Source organism: Neovison vison, chromosome 11, assembly GCF_020171115.1.
Source record: "Neovison vison isolate M4711 chromosome 11, ASM_NN_V1, whole genome shotgun sequence".
Taxonomy (NCBI): Eukaryota; Metazoa; Chordata; class Mammalia; order Carnivora; family Mustelidae; genus Neogale; species Neogale vison.
In genome coordinates, this window is record NC_058101.1 from 47888108 (window position 1) to 47907754 (window position 19647).

At 44.6% G+C, this 19647-nt stretch overlaps 1 protein-coding gene across 2 annotated transcripts; it reads right to left on the minus strand.

Moving 5' to 3' along the window:
- Positions 1-757: 757 nt before the first annotated feature.
- On the minus strand, positions 758-12536 carry SMIM20 (small integral membrane protein 20). 2 transcript variants are annotated; one of them, XM_044225839.1, is made up of 3 exons: positions 12337-12536; positions 2261-2317; positions 758-1451 (listed from the first exon to the last, which is right to left on the minus strand). In XM_044225839.1, the coding sequence occupies exons 1-3, from the start codon at positions 12443-12445 to the stop codon at positions 1378-1380; spliced, it is 240 nt and encodes a 79-aa protein (XP_044081774.1). In that variant the 5' UTR covers positions 12446-12536; the 3' UTR covers positions 758-1377. The 2 variants fall into 2 exon arrangements, with proteins under 2 accessions (XP_044081774.1, XP_044081775.1); XM_044225840.1 differs by having other exon boundaries at positions 1359-1482.
- Positions 12537-19647: the final 7111 nt, after the last annotated feature.

Sequence of the window (19647 nt, forward strand, 5' to 3'; positions counted from 1 at the left end):
TCTACAAAGAGGTGTACCAAGGGCAGGGTCAAAGCCAGGACAAAGATCTCACTGAAGAGAAAAAACGGAGTCTGTTCCATCTGCCAAACAGGCAGGCGAGGTCCCAGAGTTCTCGACGACATCTTCCAGAGCAGATGGTCCATGCGCTTGCCTCCGTCATAAAGAAATCTCAATTAAGCGCCCACAGAATGCCAGACTTTAAGTTACACAACTTCCTGGTGCCTCCTCCAAGGAAAATAGTGGCCAAATATACCCTGAATGAGTCAACTTCTTTTATTGGGTTATTAGCCGTAAGTCGATTAAATGTTAGGGAATGTCTACCAAAAAAATGATGCCTTTGGTTTCAGAACCATCAGTCCGAGTTCTTTTTGACAGTAATCACATAACTGTGTCAGCTGTCCATTAAGCAAACTCCCAGTTCACAATAATAAAATTATGTCATCAGGCAGCTCATCTAAAGAGAACCCACAGTAATGTGCAAGGCACTCTGGGAAATCTAAAAATGAAAGAGGTGTCTCTTCAAAAGCATATAATCTAGTAAGGGGCCAGACAAAGCACCAGAGAGAAAGAGAGAGAGAGAAAGAAAGAATTCTCACGCTCATTTCTGCAGCGGCTTGTGAGAACGCTGGTAGAGCACGGCAACCAGTAAGTATCTGTCTCAACAAATTTGTTATTTACCTTTAAAATGTTTACTTGAACACAAACTGAGAAACACCACACAGTCGAATATCTTATCGAATAGAATCTAGTCAAACAGTGCTTCTTAGTGCGATTTAATGAGTTTATATAGGATTTAAATAAAAAAACACCACTGTGAATTAAAAATAGATCCTTTTAATATACATATTTTCATTTCCGTTAACTCAACACTGATTTCTACTATGCATGCACAGTCACTGGGTTGAACTTGTTTCATATTTATTTATTTTCCAATATGCGCCAACAAGACGGCTAAGCTGAACTGGTTATTCTTAAAGAGTACAATGCACCTTGTCCTCAGAGTTTTATCAACTTTAATGTTTCCAAAGAGCCCCATGAGGCTGCTCAGCACGCTGGCTTTTCACTGAAATTTCCTATTTGGAGGATGGCAAGACAGACTAGGATCTTCCCAGGTCTACTGGCTGCTTGCATTCACATCACAGCTTGGCTGGGAAAGCAGTAGAGACTGAATAATAAGTAGATCTCCTCCAACCACAGCTGGGTGAGAGAGCTTCATTTTTAGAAAGTAAATCGAATCATGAAAACCTCCCTAATGGTGTGATTTGCTCCAGGGTTCTTTTGATACTTAAGAAGGGAAATATTAATCCTTGTGCACAGTACTCTTATTTCCAGCTTCATAGAGTTTCTTCTCCAGCCATCCTTCTGCAGTGAGGCAATTTATTGTACTTGCGGCAGAATGGAAAGCATGAAGATGTCTTTCATAATCGAGGTGGTGATAGCCTTCTCATTTCCTGCCAAATGGATCAGACCACACTTTTAACCCTATAGAAAGAAACATGAATCAAAACAGGATTCGCTTTTAAACTTCCTACCACTTCCCTCAACTGCAAACAAGCAAAATGACAACAGAATTGAGTTGTGCAATTTCCATGTAGTTTGAGACAGTGCGGGCAAGCTGCCGGAAGCCTGGGATGCTACGGCTGAGCAGCCGTGGCCGCCGTGAGACTTAAATGGCTCACAAATTGCCCCACAACAGGAAGCTATGTATCTGGCCTAGTCAAAACATAAATAATCATTTAAAGAAAAAAAAAAAAAGTTGCCACCGATTATAAGAGTTTTGGTTAATAAACTGGAAACCTCTCCTTCTCACCCAACTGGGATCATCTGAAAGTAACTAACCATTTCAGCCACAAAGAGAACTTTAGAGCTTCTGGAATAAAGCAGAATCCTGCCTCAATTAAAATAGCTCTCAAGTAAACAGCCTTTATTCCCGCGAGGGCAGGGTTTAATTAGGTACTTGGTCTGTCGATCTACAGGAAAGCCATTCACCCTTGATATTCGATCGCACACTTGTCACATTTTTATGCCCATTTATCAAATGCACAAGAGGAAATATGCCAACTCGCAAAACATATTTCGGGGTGAACTGTTAAAAATAAGTCTTGGGGTGGCTCCTATAAAACAGCAACTTCTGTGCAATGAAAGGCACAACCACACGCCAGCCTCTGCACTCAAAAGGTTTCTTCCACCCAGGGCAAACACCCCCCCCCACACACACACAATGGCACAGATGCGATTCTGTTTTGATTTCTAAGTTTACCTGGCGGCTGCACATTTTCTTGAATAATACCGGCTCGATTTATGGCTTGCTCCTTCTCTGAAAAACACAATAGAAAAACTGCTTTTACAAAGGTGGGGGGTGGGCCATGGTGGTGGAAATCTTTCTATTTATGTGGGACAATGACATGGGACAATTCAGAAACAATATACACAAGACGCAAATACTCAAAAGCGTTTAGGTTATGGACGTCAGATCCTACAGAGCAGAAAGACTGGGTATTTTCAATAAGAGCAAAGAAAGCCGTACTTCAAAAGAAAGCTCTTGACTAACATCTTTTCTCGGTGATCTCAGCATTTTGGAAAGGCAACAAAACAACAGAAAAAGAACAATTTTGAAAGAGCTGGTGGGCGTGATATTATGGGAGAAGGCTGCTGAATTGAAGGAACAAGCACAATTAACAAGAAAACGATGTAGTTTCTATGTCTCAAATGTGCTCCGCTGAAGGACCAGACCCAGAGCTAAATATGCTATGTTTTTGATAGGAAATAGAGCAGAAAATTAATCTTTGGGTGGGTGGCTTTGGTTTGGATAATTGAAGCTTCCCTAATTGATTGCAGGTGCTGTGCCAATTAGTAAGCGTGTTCCAGCTACAGCAGCTCAGCCCATCTCTTTGGAGATGTCCAACAGGCAAGGGCCAAGAGAAATTGGGCATTTTATGTCTGTGGGCTTCAAGCATTCTGACACATCTTTCTAAGTGGTTTAGAATAAACCATAGGTCTGTGAAAACAAAGACTTATTATTTTATGTATCTTGACAAACAAATGGTGACTTTTTAGGGGAAAGAGTTGGAGCCAAAAGATGTTTACTACTAAATTATAATAATTAAATGTTGTAATCAGACCTTTGTCTTAATCAGGCTGACACTGTTTCTTGAAATCCACATTTAGCTCTTATTTAATATTAGGCTGTTTCCTTTATTCTGGTCTCTGGATTCTCATAAAGTTACAAGAAGCATAAAGGTACAAGGAACAGGGATTTGCCAAATCGAATATTCATTGAACTCGCTTCTCCAGTGATGTGACAGAAAGTCAATCCTAAGTGACCTACCTGATAGTTTTATCAATGCTAAGTTTTGCTTTGGCAAATAAAACACTGGTCAATAAGGATTATGTGCATCTTGATATCTAATTCTAAGACAGACAGAGGGAAGACACAGCATAATGAAGCCCATTACAGACAATGGCTCGATGGTTTCCCTGGGCCTTTCTGAAAGTAGCAGGTAAGTGATAACCAAGACCCTCAGGACAAGCTATGCCAAAAAGCTTCTTCCATCTAGAGTGGATAATGGAGCTCTCGGGTGTCGGATTTTCTAAAATAACTCCAACACAAAAGATGATCTCATTTCCTAAGACATTAAACTCCTAAAGGATTGAGCCCTCCTGTACTGTCAACATGTAAGGTCTCAAAGTACGGATGTGTCTCAGATATGCTCTTAGAAAATGCCAACCGGTGAAAGACTACACTGCCATCTATGGTGCCAGGAACAAAAATAGATAAGCTTTTCATGCCTAAAAGGTCCATTTGCCAACATTTTGGAAGAGGTGAATTTTTTTTTTATTTTTAAAGATTGCATGTATTTATTTTAGAGAGAGCATGCGCACACGCCAGTGGGGTGAGAAGCAGAGGGAGAAGGACAGACTGACTCTGGGCTGAGTGCGGAGCCCAACGTGAGGCTCCATCCCACGACCCTGAGACCAAGACCTGAGCCAAAAATCAAGAATGAGACACTTAACCAACTAAGCCAGCCAGGTACCCCTGGAAGAGGTGAGTTTTTAAAATAATAAATTGCCAGAAAGCTTTCTACCCACAGATCTAAGAAAAATCAGACAGCCGGTGTATTGAACACATTCTCCAAGAGGCGGGTACTGGGAAGACACTGGCAGACTGCCAAACACCAAAGGAAGTTGACTTTTGATAGCAAGGACAGAATGTCTAATTGTATCCTAACCTCTTACAATGCAACAGAAAACCAAGTGAAGAGAAAGGAATCCCTGTCTTCACACTTTCTTGCTAATTGCTAATGAGGTTCAAGAGAGGCTAAGGATTTATTTAAAATAGACCATAATCTCTTTATAATCCTTGTCCTTATGCAACCACCTCCTTTTTTTTGGCTTGGACAGCCAATTTAAACCGATTTGCTGAACTAGTTCCTATCAAGTGATAACCGGTATTAGCATCCTATCTACATTCCCTGGTTCTTTAATCCATTAATGTTTTATAAATATTCTAAAGCCAAAGCAGTCTTATATAAATTCATGATATGACACAAAGGCACTTTATAATTTGTGAATGCGGAATATGCTAAAAGGAAAACAAACTAGTCCCTCTGGATTTAGCAGTATGTCTTGTTGAAATTGACAGTAAGTTTTTATTTTGTTATCATTAAAGAAACAGCAAGTGTCTAGAAACCTCAGGAAAAGGGCAATGCTGAAGTCAGAGGTTTAACTATGTGAACAAGTCAGAATAAGCTAATTACTGACTTTTCAGTAGTGAGCATGTTTCTATCAGGAGTGAAATGATTAAGACGCAAACAGGCAATAATGGGCCTGGAGTTTCCTGATGCCCGTTCGAAAAGGCCCCACTCCAGTGTCTCAGCAAGCCCAACTCTGCCCCCTGGTGCTAAGGCAGTGGTGTGATTTGTAGTTTTAATTGAGGATGGTTATCTCTAACCAGAGGGCCAAAGTGTTATGATTATTAAAACTAATAATGCGTGTGGGCGGGCTGATTCTCCAACTGAAGTGACCTAATTCACCTAATAATTTTGAAGTCTCTGGAAATGAAAACGTATCTTGATATTAAATGTCTGTACTGTCTAACAGCTCTACTGTGTGACTTGTTACTTTCACATCCACAACCTCGAAGCAAAGGAAGACACTGTTCCCCAGCGCCCGCTGACAGCTGACTACCTGAGTGCGAGGGCTTGAGGCTTTAGTGCAGGAACGGCATCTAGAAACCAAAAGCAGGTGCAGAAGGTCAGGACCCCGGCACCCTGCCCAGTGAGACAATGGCCTCAGGATCTCTCCCCGCTGTCTCCTTTTGGTCACAGACAGTTAAAAATAAAAGCAGCTTTTTAAAAATAAAAGCAGCTTGAAACTTGAAGTAATTAGACAAATGGCAACATTTGAGTATGGACTATATATGAGATAATAGCATTGTGTCAATATTAAATTTCCTGGCTTGGTTAACTGCATTGTGGTTATGTAAGAGAATGCCCTTGTTCCTAGGAAATCCAGGCTGCAGCATTTGGGAAGGAAAGCTCACAGAGTCCTGAACTTACTCTCAAATGGTTCAGCAAAATAAGAGTAATTATATGTATAAGTAATTATGTAGGTATATGTGTATGTATGCAGGTATGTACAAATCTGTAACACAGCATTTTGGGGGAAGCAAATGCGTCAAAATGTGCGTTGATAAATCTAGGTGACAAATAAGCAAGGATTTATCGTACTATTCTTAGGTCTTTTTCTGCTGGTTTGGATTTTTTTTTTTTTAATAACTGAAATACACAGGGGCGCCTGGGTGGCTCAGTGGGTTAAGCCGCTGCCTTCGGCTCGGGTCATGATCTCAGGGTCCTGGGATCGAGTCCCGCGTCGGGCTCTCTGCTCAGCAGGGAGCCTGCTTCCCTCTCTCTCTCTCTGCCTGCCTCTCCATCTACTTGTGATTTCTTTCTGTCAAATAAATACATAAAATCTTTAAAAAAAACAAAAACAAAAACTGAAATACACAACTGCAAAACAAGTTTTTAGGAAGTCCTTACACTTCCTTGTGACTGTTCTGTGATTACCTTTCGTACTTCACGTAACTTTGACTACTTCAAAGGACCTATTTTTAAACAGTAAATAAAAAAATTAAAAATTACTTGTTCAGTGTTCCCATTCTGCTGCTATTACCTAGACATGTCCTCCGTCTGCCTACGGATGGGGTCAACCAGGACCAGCAGCAGAAGGGACCCAAGAGCCATGGTGGCAAGTGTGAACCAGTGGCTGAGGGGGACCAAAGGGCCAATGGAGGCACTCCTCCCAACACTAGAAACACTTTGGCTTCCTCATCAGAGAGTCTGGTTAAATCCAGGGAGCTCTGTAATGCCGGTTAGAAAAGAAGACTTTAGTCTGTCCCTATACTACCCTGGACTCCCCAGTGAAATAAATAAAAAGCACATTCCAGCACCTGGCATGGCATAGGGAAAATGCCCTTCCGAGGTAAGAAGTATTCCCAGGTCAAGCGATTTCTCACAACCCTGTTCCGACTCTGTACAACAGACTTCCAGCTGGGGCAGAAGGTGCAGCAGTAAGGCGGCCATGTGGGAGAAGGACTGAGGTCCCCTCGTGGCAATCCCGAGATCCCGTGCAGCCTTTCCCTCTGCTAGTACACACTCTGCTGTCTTCAAGGCATGAAAAACGGGGCATCATTAAGCAACAGACAAGGTTGGGGAGTCAGGCGCTAGTGTCCACCCAGCAGTTAATGTGCTCAGTGACTTTGGACAAGTCACCTAAGCGAGGGGATTGAAGGAGCATGGGTTTTCTGGCAAAACTCAGGATTTTATGCTTCTGTGCATCTACTTAAAGTTAAAAATGAACAGGATCACCGAAAGCGATCCTATTCTGTCTCATCTCACAGGCTGGTAGAAAATACACGTTATTTTTAAAAGGCCATATTCAGGATCACAGTCTAGTTCTAGGACACAAAGCCAGATTAGGCTCTGAGCTACAGCAGCTGTACTCTCCCTGAAATGGGGGCTCTTCCAACAAGCCATGCCATGCCAGCAGGATGAAAGCTAAAAAACATCACGTGGGATTCCTTCCAGGAGCACAGCAGAACTGTCCCCATACTTCCGGTTTAGGCTTGCTGACCACCAGTGCCAACACGATCTCCCCAGGGCTCATTTTGGACTCAAGTGTCATGTGCAGAACTGACCTTGTCATCCCTGTAACACTTAGGAAGGTCTGGCTGAGTCAGCGCAGGAGCTGAAGATCACACTGAATGTCAACATGAAATCTAGTAAGGCAGTCTTGTCAGAGCAGCTTGCCTGCTTTTACGGCATAGAAGATCGCCCTCATTTTATATTATCTAAGCAGCCTTCCCCTACTTCCCTGCTGCCTCAAGATGTCCCCGGCATGGCCCGTGTCCCGGCTCACCAGCATTAGTCAGACTGGCTCTGGTCAAGGGTCGGTGCTGACCTGACCCTCGGGCCCAACATGGGAACGTGGGTTCCTCCCTTGCCAGCCAGAGGCCCTACTTCTCCAGGACCGGATGTCTGGCCTACCTTGTCCTGCACTTCCAAGCACTGTGGCCTTCTCCCTGGTCTGCCCAGAGTCCTGGGGAATACAAATGTATGAAGGATAGCTGGGAGAGGAAGACCCAACAAGAGACGCTAAGAAGTGGCTGAAAGGCAGGAGCACAAGAGCAAAGGCAAGATGTCTGGCAGGGGGGGTGGTCAAAGCAGCTCAGGGTGTTTCAAGAAGAGAACACTGTCTTCCTTCCAAGAGGCCTCTCTTGGGCCTCTCACACTCACAGATGACCAAGCTTCCTGTGTTATGAGAATGGAAGTCATCACGCGGAAGTGCCCACAAATTCCCAACATCAAACCTTATTTAGCTGCATCTGGACCTGCTCTTCCTCCTGAGCTAGTGGAAGAGGTGTCCTGCCTTCAGTCCAAGGCTTTCTGCCTCCTGATCTCAAGATCCCCTACCACCTGTCACTCTATGGATTATCTTCATCCTTCTTTGTTCAGAGCCTTCTTGGCTGCCCCATGTCTCCCTAAAACACAACTCTCCCTAGGCCCTCTGACCTGCTGCAAATACACTCTTATCATTCTCCTCTCCATACAAACACCTTTAAGTAGCTAACTGCGCAGAGCAGCCTGCTCTCTGCCCACCACCAAACCACTGAATGTATTCGTTACAAGCTAACTTTGACCTTCACCTTCTTTTTCATAAATCAACTGAATATTTCTTATCTGTCTCCAAGAAGCCCAATCCTGCTGACCATAACCCTCTTCATCAAGAGTTGTTTTCATGGGGCTTGTGACTGCAGCTTCTTCTGGTTTTAACCCTCTTGCCCTGGCTGCTCCTTCTCCATCCATCTCCTTCGATGGCTCTCTTTCCTCTGAACTTGCTCATCCTCCTCACTCCCAAAACCAATTCCTTCTTGTGTTTCCTAGTTAATGACCAGTGCCATCATCTACTCTACTGCTGGAGCCTGGAAACTGTCATTCTCCTTCGTCTCCTCCCTTCCCCTGTGGAGTTTACTTTTTAAATACAACTCTGCAATTCAGTACTTCTCCCCAGTCCTATAATCACCACTGGTTTGGGCTACAGTTACCTCTGCCAACTCTCCTGTGACCATAGCAAGTACAACCTTCCTCTATTTGGAAATTTTGTTGACTCCAAGTGAGAGTGGATCTGATCGTCTCACTCTCCCGATTAAAATACTTCCATAAGCCTCCACGGGTTAGACGCTGGGGACAGCAGAGGGCTGTGGAAGAATTTTAATCAAGCAAGCAAGAGGATCAAATTCAAAGAACAAATGGCATGACAACAGACTTTCTCAACAGCCGTGGGGAAAACTGGAGGTTCTAGACATTTTTCTGACAAACAAGGATGACTTTTGCCAGTGACAAACGCTCCTGAAAGAAATATTATCAGATGCACCTCAGAATGAAGAAAACAGACAGTGGAAAGGAGTGAGATGTAGAGCCTGGTGAGTAAAGAATGCAGGCAAAGAGAAACCATCAGTGAGTGCACAAACCCTGCCGGTACTAGGTGACCGGGGAGGAATAAACACTCAGTAGCGCATGTGGTACAAGGACCAAGGCGTTCTCCCCAGGTCTTTGTATATTTCCTAGGAGGATAAAGATACTGATTAACTTGAAACAGTAATCAGGAAAGAATACAAATACAATGTAGAACTTTCAAAAGAATAGAGGAGAAAAAGCTTGAAGTTGCAGAAAAAGATAAAAAAAAAGTTATAGAAATAGACAAATAGAAAACACAAGGTAAGATGGGGCAAATAAATATATCAGAAAACACATATGAAAATGAACTCAATCCAACAGTTAGGAGAAATTATCAGACTGGGTTAAAAAAATCCAGTTTAGGTCGGTTATGAGATTTGAAGACAGATGCCAAGGGGCCCCTGGGTGGCTCAGTCAGTTAAGTGTCTGACTGTTCGTTTTGACTCAGGTCATGATCTGAAGGTTGTGAGACACAGTCCGGTATTGGGCCCCCATTCTGTGGGAAGTCTGCTTGCCTCCCTCTCCCTCTGTCTCTCCCCCGCTCTTTCTCACTCTCTCTCAAATAAATAAATCTTTAAATAAACAAATAAAGACAGGCGCCAAATCTAAGAGGATAAATACTAACTAATAAGAGGAAAATACTAACCAAAACAATGATGTTAACTCTAATATTGATAAAATAGAACTGGGGAGGAATAGCAGGGACAAAGGGGACCCTTCATATAATGATAATTGCAAAAAAAAAAAAAAAATCTCCAGAATATTCTCTATTGTGTGCACCTAATAATATGGCCTAAATATACCTAAGTAACAGAATTAAGAAGTTTGGTCTGGAATCAACATATGCAGAACTCTGTACCCAACGATGACAAATACTCACCGCAAGCACAGAAGGAACATTTCCAAAACTGACCTGTACTAAGCCACAAAGCAAATCCTGACCAATATCAAAGAATCAAAAACATACAGTCCTCATTCTTTAGCCACAAATGCAAATAAGGTAGAAATCAGCAACAAAAGAACCACCAAAAAGACTACTGTGGCCACTGAGTAGAGAATGAGTTAGTAGCTGGGGCCTGGCAGAAGCAGGGAGACCAGCTCAGAGTCCAAAGAGCGGGTGAGGGAAGTGGGTTGGAGGACAGTGGGGACAGTGAGATGGACCGAATGCTCTTACCATCTTGTCTGGTTATGTACACCTGGCACATAACACAGTACCAGGTACACAGTCATTGCTAAAATCCGAGTTATAAAAAATGCAAAAGAAGCTACAGAGATACTGGTTCAAGCACTGAAACAAACTGCAGCTTCATCCATGACCTGGTCACCAGTACCTCACCTGCCAGGACCCGTTTACTGCCAGGTCTGACAGCCCTGCTTACATCTCGTTGTCTCACATCCCTGTCTTATGGCTCCTTATTTTTAAAACATTTTTGTGGGATGCCTAATATAAGCCATACTAGGTGTTTCTATACCTATTATCTCATTTAATGTACCCCCAAACTTATAAATTGAGCCCTATAAACTCCATTGTTGGATGAAGAAGTGACTGAGCACACTGGTTGAAATCCCAGATCTGACTCATTGGCTGTGGGTCCTCACACAGTCACTTAATTGTTCCATACCTCAGTCTGTCCACATATAAAATGGGGGTGATAATCACACAGCAGCTACAAAGATGGTTGTGAAAACTACGCGGGTTAATATATATAAAGTGCTTGGGGTACAGGGCACAAGTCCACACCTTCACCATTGGATGGACGAGCATGTCTCCGCCCAGGAACATCCTGGGCCGGGTGATTCTGTTGTGGGGACTGTCCTGTGCACTGCGGACGCCTAGCAGCATCCCTGGCCTCTATCCACTAGATGCCAGTAGCACCCTCACATCACCCCACTCCACCCTCAGTTGTGATGAGAAAAAAAGTCTCCAGATGGAACCAAACATGCCCTGGGGGACAAAATCGCCCCCAGCAGAGAGTCATTGCTTTAGTCTTCATAATGGAAATTTTCCCAGCGGGACCCAAAGCATAGCCCCTTGTCCCAAGTTCAATTCTAGATGCCTTAAGAAGACAGCCTGGGGCATGGATCCAGGCAGGATGATGGAACCAGATTATGTGGGGCTTCACCCCACCCTCTGTCTACCCCACATGTGGTGCCTGGACATCGGCTGGAAGGCAGAATGCACAGGGCCATTTCAATGCTGGGCGATGAAAGAAGCTACCAGGAAATGGGAGTGTGTACTTAAAAGGCTCTGCCTCCAGAAACCAAATGTTGTAGCATTTGTAACGGGCAAAGCGTTTACACAGAGCTTTTGCCTTCAAATCGCCAGGCTTTCAGCCTCTGCTAATATTCTCCAGGGGTCAGGGCTGGCCCTCTTCCATCTTCAAGATGATTCAGGTTTCCTGGAGAACAAAATGAGCCTCTAATGCCTAATATTTTCTCTCTGACAGATGGTTTCAGATGTATCAAAGTGCTAATCCTTGCTGAGGTATAGGTCTCCAGGAAGGAGAGTTTGGCTTTTAAGAATGATAGAACCTGAATGATTAAGGAGGAAAATTACTCCCAGGATATTCACCATTGTCATGTGAGCAACCCGCTTAAAGTGAAGGAAGACAGAAGAAGCTGAAAAAAGACCTGAGGAAAACTCAAAAACCCAGGATACCAGTTTAGGTCTGAAACATTTCCGCTTCAAGCTGTCTCTGGGAGTGGAAATGGAGCGCAATAAAAACACCTTCAGGCTCAGGAAGATTAGGGCTCCATCTGCCTCCCTCCAATACCACCATTCCCAGCTTCCAGTGTGGGAGAAGCCCTGCAGACACCGGGCAGGGCTGGAATATTCGCCTTCCAACTTACTAGCTCTGTGACCTTGGGCCTCTTACTCAACCTCTCTGAGCCTCAGTTTTCCATCCTGTGAAACGGGCATTAAAATACCTACCTCAAAGCGAGGTTGTGGATATTAAAAGATCCAATGTTATGCCTAACCTGACACAGTCAGCGTTCCGAGAATGTTACCCGTGAGCATGAACTAGTATTTAGTGTCAACTTACTATGTGCCGACTGCTTTCGTTACCACCTGGGAGTCTCAATGGAGACTGAACGGTCTTATTTTACTGATTACAAACAGCAATTTACAGATGCGGATGCTCAGAGTACGAGGGACTGAGTCACACTTGTCCACGGTCCCAAAGCGCACACAGCAGGACTCGAACCCGGGACTGCCTGATTCCCGAGCCAAGCTCCTTCCAGGGCCCCACGAGCAGGTGTGGGTCGGAGGGGAGGGGTGTTAATGAGACCAGGCCACCGCGCGGGGTCACAGGTCACTCACGGTACTCCTCCAGCCGCATGAGGGGCCGGAAGTAGATAGGGTAGAAGGCGGCGCCGATCAGGGAGATGAAGCCGCCGAAGATGAGCACGGTGCGCAGGTTCCGGGACATAGCGCCCGGTAAGGGGTTGCCCCGACCCTCTGAGAAACCCGCACACGGGTTGCCGCCTTTCGCGCCGCCGGGCCGTGACCCCACCCGGAAGAGGCGGAGCTGCTTTCGCTTCCGGGCCTTGGAGGCGGGGCTAGGGGGAGGGCGGGGCGAGATCGTGCAGGGGTGGGTCCAGGGGCGTGGCTATGGGTGGGCGGAGCCGGGCGGGAGCAGGCGCGGGGCGTCGGTGCCCCTCACCGCTTCCCGAGCGCTGCCTCGTTGGAGGTTACGCCTGCCCAGCGCCCGCGGCGTGGTGAATGGGGCTCTTGCTTCGCTGGATCCTACGGGTCCTCTTCTGACCCCTGCGCAGCCCGCAGCCCCGTTCCACCTAAGTGCACCATTCTCCTGACCTCTTTTATCACCCACTCCTTTATCAACCAGGCTTCCTCATTCTACCCCAACCCTACCATTTGATTTTAGTGCCTTTCTACCTCAAGCTGCGTGTTCTCTGTGACTCGCTGATTTAAACCTCATAATATCAGTTGGCCCATTTTACAGATCAGGGAACCCCGGCTTGGCCGCGCGGCTTTGCACAAGTCATTGGGTCTCCTTGAGGACTGTTGGAAGAGATGAGAGACGAAGGGGCGACTCGCCTGCCCCAGGACGGCCTGCAGGGGGCTTCTAAACGGAGCCACAGGGACTTCTGGACCAACAGTAGCAGGAGAGCAGTGTTGATTCAACGTCTAAACTACAGGGAGATTTGCTCTGACTCCGTTTTTCTATCCCCCTTCTCTCTCGCCGTTCCCTCTTGCTGAATGTCTGGGTTACCAATGAGGTAGGGATAAATACGGTCAGTGCAACAGAGAGCCAGTGGCCAGTCCAATTGATGGGATCTTAGGGTTTTGCCTTACTGCCACTGAAGATAAACATCCTGTTCCCCTTCCTATGATTCTCATTCTCCATCCTTCCGGGTGGGCTGTGGGCTACCCAGAGGTATTGAGCAGCTGAGAGTAAGGTTCCTTGGGCCTTCACTCAATCTTTTATAGATAAGAATGCTACCAGCAGCTGGAGGCTGGGGAGCAAGCCGACATTCATCCTGACCCCAGCAGTATTAGTGAGTCTGGAAAAGATCTACGATCTTTCTGAAACGGTGTGGAGAGCACAGGTTTCCTCTCTCTCTGTAGCTTTGTAGTTGAGTCAAGCTACTGTGTACTTCTGTGGTTCCAGAAGCATATAAATCAGGGGTTCGATCTGTCGGCAGATTTATGGACTAACTGCCATGCCCCAAACACCAGACAAAGTGCGACGAGGGATACCAAGATGAGTAAGATGTGACCCTTGCTCTCTGGGATCCTGCCACGTGGATGAAGAGACAGGACATCTACATAAAAAGATAACTAATGACCCGGCGCAGCTTGTTGCCAATGAGTGATAGGGTCCTGCGGGCTGCAGAAGTTCAGTGGAGGAAGACAGATGACTATAGGGTAAGGCGGGGGCTGCTCCGAAGCTAGCAGGAGCTTGTTAGGGGAAAAACAGAGGACTTCCCTGCAGAGAGGGGAGCTGGGATGCATGCTTTCTGTCATGTGATGTAGTGTGTACATCACATGTACACACTACATGTAGTGTGCCTACATGTAGTAGTGTACATGTAGGCTGTAGTGTGCCTTTGTCATTTTAGCAAATGTAGTGTGCCTTTGTCATTTTAGCAGCTCAGCCTCCACTTACCTTTCTGTTAATCGCCCCAGAATATCTTTTGGCAAACCCCTCCTCTCCCATCTTAATCCCTGAAACGGGGCTTCTCCTCAGTGCCCTCTGCACCCCATTGATTTTTTTTTTTTTTCCTGCTCTGAGAGTTAAGTATATAACCAAGCCTGACCAAGCTCCCACACCACAAGGATCAGTTGGGACAGGGCCCAGGCCTGATCACCCAGTATCGCTGCATCCTCCTGGCTACATGACTCACGTTGAGCCAGTCATAGTGTTTTCCAGCTTCTGGAAATCTGATTGAGGATTTGACAGGACTGGATGCTGGAATCCCTGGGCAACACCATTTAGAGACTAGGAATGAGGACAGTACGGCTGAAGGAAAGCTAGGGAGTAGAGGCAATCGGTTGCTGACATTACATTTGAGCTCCTGGAGGCAGCTGTACCTGAAAGGGATTCACCTTTGGACTTCCTCAGTAACATGAACCAATGAGGTTCCCTCTTCACTGAAGCCAGTTTAGTTGTTTTTTTTCTGTTTGTTTTTTAACAATAGGAGTTCCAGAGGAAGTCGCCATGAGTATGATTTCATTTGCTTTAACAATTCTTTGAGCTGCAAGTCAAGGATTACCCTATTTTATAGAGCAGGTCACTGAGATCCAGAGACCTTTCTTAGGGTCACACACCATTAGCTGAGCCAGGACCAGGCTTTGGTTTTCTTGATTCCTAATCTGACTGGCTCCTCCTCCCTGAGACTAGGCTGTCTCCATGAACAAGCTCTCCAGGATGGCTGGGAACCCTACCTGAAAGCCAGGATGTCCTCATGAGCTACCAGCAGTGCCTCCAAGGCAGACACGGACTCATGTGGGACAAAAGAACCACCCCCCTCTCCAAGTGGCAAGTAACCTGGTGGCTTCTCTGTCCCTTCATGTGAATCTAAAGGGTTAAGTCTGACCGGTGGCCAGGCCACAATCTATATAGATACAATAATCACCTTATTTGCATCATCACACCAATAATTAGCTATGGAGCCCTTGCTTGCCACTGAGTCCTACCAAATCTAGGTTCATCTCTTTGGTCCCCATGTTCTCCTCATTTCTGAGGATCCCACTGACTCACAGATTCAATCAGCAAATACTTATTGTGTGCCAACTCCAGCAAAGCATTGCACTAGTTGATTGGGAGCACGAAAAGGAAACATCAGCATTTGTGTATTTGACAAAGGTTTACTGAGCCAAGCACCATGTGCCAGGCACATTTCAAATGCTGGTGACTGCAGCCAGCAGTGAATTAACAAGAGAGTCTGTTGTCCTCATGGCATCTCTACTGTGGCAGAGGGATAAGATGCGGCAGTGGATAGTAATTGCTTTTTGGTCCCTCAACCTTCCCTAATAATAGCTCCTGATTCTGCATTTGCATAGGGAGGAGCTGGGGGCATAGCAAGAATGACTAGCTCAATAGCTACTAAACGGCTGAGCCAGGATTCGAATCCAGTCTGGCTGGCTCCCGAGACCTGTGATTATCACCAGTGTACTCTGCCTTGCAAAGTCAGTGAGTTCATATTGTCTGAGTGCGGGTCCAATTCCAACCTGGTCCAACTGTTTCTTTTCTCCCAGAAATAAGAATTGGGAGTTTGGTGACACTGGGACAGACAGACAGTACTGTTGCAGTGAATTTCTTCCATTGCTAAGGTCCTAATGAGATGGTTGCTTATCTTCCACTTGCTTGTTATCCTAGAGATTCTTTTATCTCCCTTGCAGTTGGATTCTCCGGGTTCTTTATATTTTGCTGGCCACCCATATACTTCCAGTAAACTCTTTTTGGATTTTAGTTCGTCAGAGTCTATTTTGGTTGCATACCAACAGAAGACCTCATAGATGCAGAAAGTCCCACAGTCACCTCCAACGTGTGACATAGACAAGGGGCCAGGGACTGCATAGCTATGCTAATGTTTGCCAAAGCCAAAGGAAATTTGGATTGGTGGGGGAGAGGTCTTTGCGCAAAGGGGGAGAGAGCTCCAGGGATAGAAGGAGACAGGATGCAAGTCAAATATGTCAGGAGACCTAGGGTGCATATTTTCCATCTCAATCACTGAGAAAAAAAAATTGGTTCAGACTCCTATCTGGCACATTTCTCCTTCTTCCCTTGGATGTGAAGATTGAATGCTTGCAGGGAGCAGACCACCAGTGGTGGCTCACATGGGGTTCAGACAGACATCAAAGTTAATCCGCTCTCTGATCTAAGCAAAATGGTGATGAGGGTTTCCTGGGACAGCAGATCCACTAATTGTGGCACTGCAGCCCGGCTGATGTATTTTTAGAATATTGTGAATTTTCATAAAGTACATTGCTTTCTGCAGGCAGTCAGACTAGAAGCTTGGGGTTTAGAATAGAGTGGGATCTAATGCAGGGTCCTCTGGATCTGAACTTTTAAGAATGAGAAAATAAGGACAGGAAACACTTCCCTATTTTTATCAGCCTCTGTGACTCTCTGAGTGTCTACTTATCTCTATAAATATTTCCGATTTCGATCATTTTTCAAGCTTTTCTCCTTTGATCTGTTCTTTACATCCAAGAGAGTTCCCCAAATATCTGTCTTGGCTTACCTCTTACCACACCATGCACCCTATAGTTTTAACTAATCTCTTTATGACTTTGTAGAGGCCAAGGGGAGGGGGGCCCAAGGTGCGTCACTGTGGCATAAACATTATTTTGAGTTAAAAGGAATCAGGGGTGCCTGGCAGCCTCAGTCCATGATGCTTTGACTCTTGATCTCAGGGTTGCGGGTTTGAGCCCAAGGTTGGGTGTAGAGATGACTTAAAAATTAAATCTTGAAAAAATTCTTTTAAAAAGCAGTCTAGGGGTGCCTGGGTGGCTCAGTGGGTTAAGTCTCTGCCTTTGGCTCAGGTCATGATCTCAGGGTCCTGGGATCGAGCCCCACGTCCAGCTCTCTGCTCAGCAGGGAGCCTGCTTTCCCCTCTCTCTGCCTGCCTCTCTGCCTGCTTGTGATCTCTGTCTGTCAAATAAATAAATAAAATTAAAAAAAAAATAAAAAGCAGTCTAAACCTAGCAGATTCAGGAAAAGTTTTTTTTTTTTTACCTCTTTCTCAACTGCCTGCCTGTACCAGGAAGAACACTATTAATAAAGATTCTTCTTTACCTAAGAAACTGATTTGCATAACAGGGCACCTTTGTTTTCCAAAGATTTCCTCTCACCTTACTGCTAATGGTCCTTCTCACCTCTGTGTCATTGGATCCCTGTCCATCTCAGCTCCTGTCTCACTTCCCCTCACAGTCTTGGGGATTTCCCTGTGTGGATTCCCATAACTATCCTATTAAATTTGGTTTTCTCTTGCTAATCTGTCTCATGTCAATTTGATTCTTACTCCAGCTCAAAGAACCGTGAAGGGCAGAGTACATTCTTCCTCCCTAACAACTTCAGGAGCTGCGTGTCTAAACCAGCCTTTCTGTTGAACTCCAAGCTCCTGTGCCTGGGAAAATCCTCAGGTTCAGGACCCACTTGCTTCTGCCCTCTCGCCTTGACTCTCCCTGTGGCTGGTTTGGTTAGAGGCATTATCAGCTCTTCCTGGCCGTGGCTTCCTAACTCGCCTTGGGGTGCCATCCCCTTCCACCATTAAACTGTCTCATTCATAGGGTACCCAAAGATTCATGGAGGACCCAAAGTACCTTTGGAAACAAAGATCTGGTTCATCACTGTTTTTTTCTCAGAGAACTTCTGGTTCTCCCCAAAGTATGAATTACTCAGCCTGGAACTAGGGTTTTTTGGTTTTTGTTTTGTTTTGTTTTTAATTTAAATTCAATTAATTAACATTAATTAGTTCGGTGATTCATCAGTCTTATATAACACCCAGTGCTCATTACATCACGTGCCCTCCGTAATGTCCATCACCCAGTTCCCACATCCCCCCACGCCCCCTCCCCTCTAGCAACCCTGTTTGTTTACTATGATTAAGGGTCTTTTATGGTTTGTCTCCCTCTCTGATTCCATCTTGTTTTATTTTTCCCTCACTTCCCCTATGCTCCTCTGTTTTGTTTAAATTCCACATATGAGTGAAATCATATGGTAATTGTCTTTCTCTGATTGACTTATTTTGCTTAACATGACACCCTCTAGTTCCATCTATGTCATTGGAAATGGCAAGATTTCATTCTTTCGATGGCTGAGAAATATTCCATTGTATATATATATCACGTCTTCTTTATCCATTCCTCTGTCAATGGACATCTGGGCTTTTTCCATAGTTTCCATAGTTTGGTTATTTGGACATTGCTGCTATAAACATTGGGGTGTAGGTGCCTCTTTGGATCACTACACATATCTTCAGGTAAATACCTATTAGTGCAATTGCTGGGTCATAGGGTAGCTCTATTTTAAACTTTTTAAGGAAACTCCATACTGTTTTCCAGACTACATGCATTCCCACCAACACTGTGAGAGTGTTCCCCTTTCTCTGCATCCTCACCAACATCTGTTATTTCCTGACTTGTTAATTTTAGCCATTCTGACCAGTGTGAGGTGATATCACATAGTGTTTTTGATTTGAATCAAATGTTTTGATTGTTGAATGATGTTGAATGATGTTGAGCATTTTTTTATGTGTCTCTTGGCCATTTGTAAGTCTTCTTTAGAGAAATGTCTGTTCATGTCTTCTGTCCATTTCTTGATTAGATTACTGGTTCTTTGGGTGTTGAGTCTGATAAGTTCTTTATAGATTTTGGACACTAGCCCTTTATATGATAAGACATTTGCAAATATCTTCCATTCTGTTGGTTGTCCTTTGGTTTTATCGACTGTTTCTTTTGTTATGCAAAAGCTTTTTATCTTGATGAAGTCCCAATAGTTCATTTTTGCCTTTGTTTCCCTTGCCTTTGGAGACATGTCAGGCAAGAAGTTGTTGTGGCTGAGGTCAAAGAGGTTGCTACCTGTGTTCTCCTCTAGGATTTTGAGGGATTCTTGCCTCATGTTTAGGTCTTTCATCCATTTAGTCTATTTTTTGTGTATGGTGTAAGGAGATGGTAGAGTTCCATTCTTCTGTATGTGGCTGTCCAATTTTCCCAACTCCATTTGTTGAGGAAACTCTTTTTTCCGTTGAATATTCTTTCTTGGTTTGTTGAAGATTAGTTGACCATAGAGTTGAAGGTCTATTTCTGGGTTCTCTATTTTGTTCCATTGGTCTATGTGTCTATTTTTGTAATAGTACCATATTGTCTGTCTTGATGATTACAGCTTTGAAATAGAGCTTGAAGTCTGGAATTGTTATGCTACCAGCTTTGGTTTTCTTTTTCAACATTCCTTTGGCTATTCAGAGTCTTTTCTGGTTCCATACAAATTGTAGGATTGTTTGTTCCAACTCTGTTAAAAAAAAAAGTTGATGGTATTTTGATAAGAATTGCATTGAATGTATAGATTGCTATCATAGACATTTTAAAAATATTTGTTCTTCCAATCCATAAACATGGAATGTTTTCCCATTTCTTTGTGTCTTTCTTGAATTCTCTCATGAG

What these genes read in the sequence shown, in the direction of transcription:
- SMIM20 (XM_044225839.1), bottom strand. Translation starts at nt 12,445, where the DNA reads ATGTCCCGGAACCTGCGCACCGTGCTCATCTTCGGCGGCTTCATCTCC. An exon ending in CATGCGGCTGGAGGAGTACC is followed by an intron (nt 2,318 to 12,336) that starts GTGAGTGACCTG and finishes TGTGTTTTTCAG; the next exon opens with AGAAGGAGCAAGCCATAAAT. An exon ending in AGAAAATGTGCAGCCGCCAG is followed by an intron (nt 1,452 to 2,260) that starts GTAAACTTAGAA and finishes TCCATTTGGCAG; the next exon opens with GAAATGAGAAGGCTATCACC.